At 37.3% G+C, this 9,513-nt stretch overlaps 1 protein-coding gene across 7 annotated transcripts in view; it reads left to right on the plus strand.

Moving 5' to 3' along the window:
• Positions 1 to 9,513, plus strand: part of Tanc2 (tetratricopeptide repeat, ankyrin repeat and coiled-coil containing 2) — a 320,134-nt gene that overhangs the window by 213,410 nt on the left and 97,211 nt on the right. For all 7 annotated transcript variants that reach the window (XM_031355012.1, XM_031355013.1, XM_031355008.1 and 4 more), the window contains one exon: positions 6,893 to 7,174. In XM_031355012.1, coding sequence (XP_031210872.1) covers positions 6,893 to 7,174 — 282 coding nt within the window. The remainder of the gene's footprint in view (positions 1 to 6,892; positions 7,175 to 9,513) is intronic.

Here is a 9,513-nt window from a genome sequence, read left to right on the forward strand (position 1 = left end):
AAAAAAAAAAAAAAAGAAACAAAGAAAGAAAGAAAGAAAGAAAGAAAGAAAGAAAGAAAGAAAGAGAAAGAAAAAAAGAGAAAAAGTTTCTTTCCAAAACTCATCTTCCTTGAATCCTGTGTTGGAATGTTTTCTCTGTATATCATTTTGTTTCAAAAAAATTCAGATATATAAAGAATTGGAAAAATTATAAGTGCTTATATACCCACCACCTTGATTTTTTTCATATATCTTTTCATGTATCCACATCATACTTAACCTGTCTTTCTATGAGCATTTCAACATAAATTATGGATAGTATAGTTTACTAGGATATTTTTTAAAGGGTGGGGGGGTGGTCTTCTTGCTTCTCTGGGAGTGCTGTCTGGTACTCACACACTGCCACTGAGGAGGACTGATTAAGTCACCTTCTCCCTCAGGAGAAGTTGCAATAGTAACTTCTCAATGGAATATTTTAGGGGTTTCTACATGGAAAAGCTCTTTGAAACTAGCTGATATCCAAAATGAAGAGACAGCCATTTACAAATGATCTGACAGAGAATATTATTTCCCTGCCCCCCACAGTCCTATCCTAAATTTATGACTGGGTACATTAAAATATGGCTTTCTTTTAACGTCAGTCTGACAAAAGCTCTAGGTACTGAGGTACAGAAACCGTTTCTTGGCTGTTGTTGGTGCCTGCAGTTGTTTTACCATATGGCACTGCTCTAATTTTGTCTGTGTTCTTCTCTTGAGACTTTTGTGAATAGATTACATTTTTAGAAAAAGTTTAAAATAACTTTTTAAAATGTCAAAGCCTTCTCAGTAGGATAAGACGCCATGCAGCACTGTGTCCATGGGAGGCCTTGTCTTTGTTTGACTGTATCCAGTGCTGACCTAGAACTCTCTGTAGCCTAAGCTGACCTCAAACTTGAAGTGATCCTCCTGCCTCTGCCTCCCAAATGCTGAGATTACATGGATGTGCCATCATGCCCAGTACCAGAAGCTGTCTTAATAGTATTATTCTCTAAAATGGAAATACGTTGAATCACTACTTACTCCATATTCCATATTATAAATTAGTTTTAATCAAATTCATGAAAGTCTCCTTTGAAACAAAATCTAGAGTAATCTTAGACTCAAAGAGATAATTCTGTCTAAAAAGGAGCTCAGCCTCTCGGTAACTATTCTCACTGGAAATGAAGTCTCTGGCCAGACATGTCTCCTTCCTCCCATGGATCGCTAGCATGCATAGCCACAGCAGGCTGTCATGTGAGGACTAAGGATGTGAACTCTGCTTCATCCTTGAACAGCACACACTTTTTCCCATAGATCCATCTCCATAGCCCCAAACATAATTCTTAAATTTAGGCAAGTATAGAGACAAATTAGGAAACAAGCAGTGATAAACCTAGTTCATCCCCATGCAGTGCTCATAATCCTGTACAGAAGATGCAGTATTGTAGAAAAGGCCTGGACCTGGCAGTCAGAATTGGGTTTGTATTCAAATTTTAAAATCAGTTATGTGGACTTAAGTCTCCAGTCCTAAAGAGAGAGACGCAGTTAAAAAAAATATTACAAGAATTTTTTTCAAGAAAAGTCCACGGGTTTCCTTCTGATCAGAAGAGCTCACCTTGAGGCAGGCCTGAGCAAGAGTTGCCCTCACTTCCTTTTTACTTCCCTAAGGCTTGTATCAATGGGTCATGCCAACTAGGTTTTGATCTTTGTACTTTCTCCTTCCTCTCTAGAGTTCTGACATAGACAGTTCACTCTCTCTTTCTCCCTCTTCCTACCGAGCTCCTTCCCCTCTTGGCTCCCCATGCCTGCCTTCTAGGAAAGGTACTGAAATACCTAAGAACCCCTCTGAGTTGTTAGCCACTGATGCAAGTGACATCACATAAAATGATGAGGAGAACTCCAAGAACCATAAGCCTTCAAAACAAACTGTTCAACTGTTCACTTCTCTAGAATTAAGCAAAACGTAACCAGCAGAGTGATGAATAAAAATGATACCTAATTTCAACATTTGATGGATCTTTAAGACTAGCAGATGACCACTAGGACAATAGAACAGACTAGATGAGGACACAAAATAGTCTTTTCAAAACTGACTGAGAGAGCAAGGCACAGTGGCATGCTCTTGGAGTCCCGGCTGTGTGGCAGACAGCATGCTTGCGCCCAAAAGTTTAAGACCAGTATGCACAATATATTCTTTGTCTCAAAATAATGACTATAGCTACTTTGAAAACATCACATGAAAGAACTACGTAATCAAAACAAAAACAGCAAACCTTCAAAGGAATAATTCAAAGTCTCATGAAATTCTCAAAAAAAATATAGAATATATGAAAACATTGAATTTTTTTATTTATCAGAAAAAGTAAACTGACAAAGTTACTCTGGAGAATCTGAGACATTAGACTTAGCAGACAAAGACTTGAAATCAGCTGAACTAAACAAGCATTATGAGCTGAAGGAAGCAATGGAAGAAACTAAAGAGGCCAGGGGAAGCAGCTCCATTAGTGCCCTGTGCCTAGGTGCAGGAAGCCATGGGTTTGATCTCTAGTGCTGCATAAGCCAGAGATGATGCTGAGGCAGGGGGATTGTAGTCTGTACGTGACGCTCTGGAGAGAGAGACAGACAGGAGTAATTAAGAGTTGAGTTACATTACAGAAAGCCCTGAGAATATGGTGAGGATTTTTAGAATTAATGTGGCAGAAGGGGTCATTGGAGATCATATAAGAAATAATGTAATCATTGTAATGAAAATTGGTCTGGTAGGATATTCAATATGAGATGTCTGAGGCAGTAAAGTTAGAGAACCCAGGTCCCAAACTGAAGAATTAATAGGGAAGCCTGAGGGAGTGTTAGGGGACACTTAGAAGTCAGCAGAAGTGACTGGGATAACAACTCTTTCACAGGAAAACTACTCAAGACTTTAGGAGACAGGCTGAGATTGCTAGGGCAGTTTGATTCTTAAATAACAGGAGCGTTCTTTTTAATTACATTCTGGAGACATGTGTGGGCTCCAGTACAGTGACAAAACACTTTACTCTTCTCCTAATATATGAAAATCCTTCCAATAAGATTCCCTGGAGTGGGTCCCTTCTTTATTACTCATTCACCCCGAAAGCATTTCTTGATACTTTACTGTAGATCTCAGAGTCTATGTCTGCTATTGATACAGTGATGGCTCTTGCTTCCATAGAGCTTGCACTATAATTAAGGAAATGAGAATAAATAAGGAAACAAGCGAAAATAAACTGTTGCATTAGATTACAATGTGAGAAAAGGAAATAAAACAACATTTTGAGAATTCACTAACTGAAACAAATTATGTCTGTTATCTCTGATAGAAACCTTTTGCATAAAGAAAATGCTGGAGGTGGAGGAACAAACTCCATAAAGTTATCAAAGGGAGCCTCCCTAACAGTAATATTTAAGGTAAAACCTGAAGAGTAAAAATGAGCTTACCAGGTGAACAGCCAGAGAAGGAACTTCCTAAGCAGTCAGAACAGCAAGTGGGAACTAGAAAACCAGAAGAGCTTGGGCCTGGAGAGCACATAGTATTAGGCAGGGTCCGGATCATCCGGAGCCCTGCGTGCCATGAGAAGTAGAGGACCACTGGAGACTCTTATGTAAGGACTTATATGATCCCTTTTGTCATCAGACAGGTCCAGTGCCAACACTGGTCATTCTAGTCTCAGAGGTACAAATATCAAGGGGAAAAGGTGCCCTTTGCCACCTCTGCTTTGTTAATACAGATCTTGTGAACTTTACCCCTTTTCAGGCTCCTGACCTTTCCTATGAGAGTAAATATTTATGGCAACTCATATAAGCGTCTCTGTCCTTAATACAACATGACATTGATTTTCAGCCAATTTGTGTTAGACAAATTCAGACCTAATCCTGCATATATGCCTCATCCCAGTGATCTATGTAACCTTAGGAAATAACTATAGGATTCTATTAGATTTTGATGTTCTGTAGAGTTCAAACTCAGTGCAGTGCTTAGATAAGTTTAAGAATGCCACACAATCAATACAGAATGTGAGATAATTCTTTGATTTTTCTGTAGAGATTAATTCTGCAGACAGTATTGTTTGCTTCAGTTAAAGTTAAATTTGAGCATATACCAATGAACCTCATTTTAATTCTTTCTCCCTACATGTTGAGACTTTTTTTCCAGCTTATATTTAGAAGATAAGACTTGAAACTAAGAAAACTATTTCTACACAGTGATAAAAATCTCATTTTGCACCAAGATTTGGGTTCTTCTCACTTCCATAAGCCCTTAGATTTGAAACTAGAAAAATCTCAAGATTTATTTTCCCTTTACAATTATAACTAAGCTTTTGACATCTCCCTGCTTCATGCCTTCTTAGCATTTTCCAGGGCTTCCGCAGTAGGAGGTCTTCAGGATCTCTTTGCCTCTCTTTACTGATGTTATCTTTGTGTTAGATCTACTTCAGTGAGCCATTGCCATAAGAGCGGTATAAACCATGCTTAACCTGACATTCATAACATCCTGACAGAAAAAGCTGATTTTATACTTTAATCATTCTGTAACACATGTCAAGTATCCCTTATCCAAAATGCTTAGGACCAGATCAAATTTTTTGTCATTTCAGATTTCTATTTTTGATTAGGAATATGTAGTTTGTAGCTAAAAATCACAAAAATTTAAAAATCATAGTAAATACATATTTTTTCATATGTATACATATTGATTACAGGAAGAAAACACCCAAAAGTATAAACTTGCTTGTTCAATTTACTGTTCATTTGATTGTTTGATTGAGTTACATCACCCATAATAAAAGAAATCAATCCTTCTGATAAAATATTCTCTTATTATATCTATCTGTAAGATTGCAGTTCAGGTTTAGGCTTTTTTTAAAGTGTCTGTGTTTGGTATGTCCCTGTTCACGTGGGAGTAAAAAGTCGATATCACCTGTCTTCAAGTACTCTCCACTTGCTTTGTTCTGTTTTAGGCAAGGTCTCTCGCTGAATGTAGAGTTCATCTGTTTGCCCAAACTGGCTAACCAATTGGCTCTAGGGATTCAGTTGGTTTCTTTTCCTTGGCTCCAGGAATATAAAAGCGTACCATAGCACCTGGGTCCTAGGGATCCAAGCTAAGGTCCTCTTCTTGTGCAGCAGGCACCTTGATTGCTTCATTGCCCAAGCCTTAGTTCTTTAATACAATTAAAATTAATATTGAAAAGTTAATTTTTAGAAAATTATATAAAAGATGCCATTGACCATGTTTTGTTATGTATATTATCTTCCATTGAATATACTTTAAACATAATATGTATTTTATTTTATATCATAAATACATACTTTCATAATTTTGCAAATTTTATATTATTTACTATTTTAGTATTTATATAATCTGACATCATACATGCTACCAAGAATGTGATTATGTGTGTGATCTGAATTATTTCTTTAAAATAAATTTCTTAAATAGAATCTTAAGGTCAAGGTGGCATTTAATAAGTACTACTATCTGTTGCCTGCAAGTTAGACAATAACTCTACTACTAAAACTGAGACCACCAAAGCCACCTCCCCAGCCTTTATCTAGTGTTTTTAGATAGCATTGAAATTTAAGCATCACTTTCAAATATATAATCTGCTAAAACAAATTCTTTACCTCTGTTTATGAAGATATATTATGGTTATATTAATAACAAAATAGACTCAAGCTGGAGAGATGGCACAGTAGTTAAGAATGCTTTCTGCTTCTGCAGAGGACCCAGGCTAACTTCCCCGCACTCACAGCAGGCAGCTCACAACTGCCTTTAACTGCAACTCCAGGGCATCTAACACCCTCTGACCTCCCAGAGCAACTGTACACATGTGGTCATGTGTGCTCATGCAGGCACACATACATATGCATATTTTAATACTAAAAATTTAATTCTGGAATTATTTTTGGAGCTTTACTTTTTAATCTAAAAAAATAATGGTAGACTTTATTATCACATAACATATAACAACAAAATCAGTTTAGCATGAACACAAAAACAGACTTAAGTACAACAAACTCTATAACTCTAAAATGGACCCAATATACGTAACATAAAATAAGTATATCAGATTAGTGATGATTTAAACTGTCAAGGGAATAAGTTATTAACTTCATAGAGAAGAAAAACAGATGTTTGTATATCAGTTCAAAATAAGAGCATAGTTAAAAAACATTACACAAATCTTTTGCCTTTTAAAAGACAAAGACCTGAACACATCATCTATATATATATTCATATATCTATATATAATAAGTACATATGACAGGTATAACAGGATTAGTGCAGTAAATGTTTTTTGTTTTTAAGAACTAAACAAGCCTATTCACTTTGCATTGCTTTTCTCTGGGATGAATTTTCAACTTACATTCATTTACAACAAGCATATTGGTTATTAAATATTAAATGTACCTAATGGTTAGTAAGGAGCTATGAGATTGCTCAGTGGTAGCTGAGTCTCTCCTGAAGAAGTCTGCCTCCCTTTCCCTACATCCCCCGGTACAAGCTTTATCTTCCCAGGCCCAGAAGTGCTCGCTAGGACCCCTTCACTTCTCTCTCATCCCTGCTGAGCGCTGATGTGGGGGACATTCCTGTGGTTTAACAATTTTATAAGACTGTCCTGATTTTCTTAGTGTTGTGAATGAGTCATTTGTGTTTTATTTGTGTGTGTGTGTGTGTGTGTTCTACCCTCAGTGGTGTCTGATGGCTCTAGCATACCTGCATTATTTATTTGTGGAACCCACTTTCAGAATTTTGTGATTTCCTGAAAAGCCCAAATACCATCATTCTGTAACTCTAACAGCCTTAAACTGTCTTTCCCGTTTCTCTCAATGATGACTAAATGAACTAAGTTCTGTTCTCTTTTGTTGTTCCTTCCAGTTCGCTTTGCACCTTACAGACCTCCAGACATCTCCCTGAAGCCCCTACTCTTTGAAGTGCCCAGCATTACCACAGAGTCAGTGTTTGTTGGCCGAGATTGGGTATTCCATGAGATTGATGCTCAACTTCAGAGTTCCAATGCCAGCGTGAACCAAGGAGTAGTGATTGTGGGAAACATTGGGTTTGGCAAAACTGCCATCATCTCCAGACTGGTAGCCCTCAGCTGCCATGGTACACGGATGAGACAGATTGCCTCTGACAGCCCACATGCCTCCCCCAAACGTACGTATTCCTTCTTACAAACAAACAAAAACTGCCTATTTGAGTCCCTAAAATATTTTCTGACATTTTTATATTAGGCCACAAATGCTTTTATTCCTAATCTGTGAAGCTTACACCATGTGAGGACCTTTGTGCAGAGAAAGACCATAATACTCTGTGTTTATCTAACCACACATCCAACAGTCACCAGAAGCATAACAGAAGAGACATTTTTATGGAATAAATTTATGTTTACCTGTTGGCTTTGTGGCTGGTGTGTCTTCTGCACAGTGACTCCAGCAATTCCTGTAGCGTCAATTGTACTCATCACTGTCAGACGTTACTCAGCTTGTGCCCACTTCTTGTTAAGTAACAACACAGTCTGTGGCCTTCTTTTTTTGCAACTAATGTCAGTGCCACACATCTTAAACCTGAGCTCAGCTATATCTTGGAAGGTTTTTTTTCTGCTTCCTTGTGGAAAGTTGCAGAGTTCTCCTGTTACAGGTAGACTGGCATGGTAAGTAGGGAAGTTCTGTCTGACAAGCTCAATGGCCAATCACCACTGCAATCTTGATAACTTGTTAGTACACGCATAGTATTGTGTGTCGCATAGTCTTTAAGTGCTTTACAAATATTATTCAATCATTTATCGACTCAGTGGGGTGGATCCTGTTGTCTTCATTTCACAGATAAGTGATCTGAGATTCCCAGAGTTTTTTACAGCCCATAAGTAGGAAAGCGAAGCAGCCTGGTTTCAGAAGCCATTCCTAGACTGACTTTTCTTATGGTAAAACTTATTAAAGGAAAGAAAACAAGTGGATGTGTGTAAGAGTTCTTCCTGTATAAATCAGTCTTCCTCTTCTTGATGATCTTAGGAGAACAGAAAAGCAAGGTTTTACTCTACTTTATTAAATTAAATTAGTAATATAGCCCACCACACATTTCATATAACTACTAGAAATAATTTGTGTGAGACTATGGTACTCTCAGGGTCTAGAAACCTAACAGGAACTCACGGAATACTGTCTAAACATCTTCCTTTTGAAGTTGCTTAGCAGATTCTATATCAAAGAAATGATTGTACACTTAAGAATACCTAATACATAAAAGGAGCTAGTGTCTAAAAAGAAAACTTACTGAGTACAATTATATGGTGAACTCTTATTTTTAAGAGTACCTTGCTCATGTTCCTAAATGAAGTACTTTTAAAGTAAACATAGACATAGTCCTGTGAGAGCCAAGAACTTGGGATTGTGCCACAACATGTAAATTAACCATATGGCACTTGGTGACCCTAAATACTTTAATTCTTTGGAACTCAGTTTTATTGTCTGCAAAAGGAAGTGTGACTAGCTGATTGTTGAAAACGGTTTTAGGGATAAGAATGTAGCTTGGTGACAGTACTTGCTCAGCGTGCCTAAAAGGGAGTTCAGCCCTTTATAGAAAAATTACAATGATAATGAAGAAACAGAGTCTTAAAATAGCTTCTGTGCTGAGATGTTGACTCAAAGAATTTGTCTTCATGGTTTGCAGTGAATTTCCCCACCTATTCTAGTATTTTCTTTCAAATGCTTAACTATCTATCACACCGTACTACTGCTTATCTGTGTAGTCCAGGAGTTAAGCTGTTTGAGTATGCCAGAAAGAACACTGGCTGCCTAACACTTTCTCTGACTCCTCAGTATATCAGTGTGGAAGAAATCAGTGGCAGGATTATGCCTGACAGAAGATAAACCCCAAAGCTGAGGATAGCTGCTTTGTTTGAAAAGCAAAGTACCTGAGGACTGCTCATAGGCCTGGGAGAGCAAAACTAAGCAGAGAGCAGTCTGAGTACTCTCCAAGGCAGGTCTTCCATGTGATTAGTTATTACTCTCCAACACTGTTGCCTTTTATCTCCTGGGACCTCTAAAACAATGAAACACTCCCCACTTCTAAGATAATCTCCACTGTTGGTGCTTAGATCTGGCCCTTTAGTTAACTTCCAAGACTAGAAAAAGAAATAGGAGAATATAGGATAGACAGCACTATCTGTCAGAGCTGCAAAGAACCGGCATTGCCTTATGCAAAATTTTCATTGTAATCTGTTAGTGATCAAACTCCCTTCTGCTTCTGCCATCCTAAACAAACCTGTGTTCCTTAAAGAAGAGGCAAGGATATATTATTGACAGGATGAAAGCTATTTTTTTCTTTTCTTTTTTTTTTTATAACATATATATATATACATATATATATATATATAAATGTGTGTTTTGCCTATATATATATATATATGTATGTGTATCACATCTGTGCTTGGTACCCACTAATTTCAGATGAGTACATCATGTCTCCTTTTTCTTTTTTTTTTTAAAAAAAACTTT

Source organism: Mastomys coucha, unplaced genomic scaffold, assembly GCF_008632895.1.
Source record: "Mastomys coucha isolate ucsf_1 unplaced genomic scaffold, UCSF_Mcou_1 pScaffold5, whole genome shotgun sequence".
NCBI classification, from domain to species: Eukaryota; Metazoa; Chordata; class Mammalia; order Rodentia; family Muridae; genus Mastomys; species Mastomys coucha.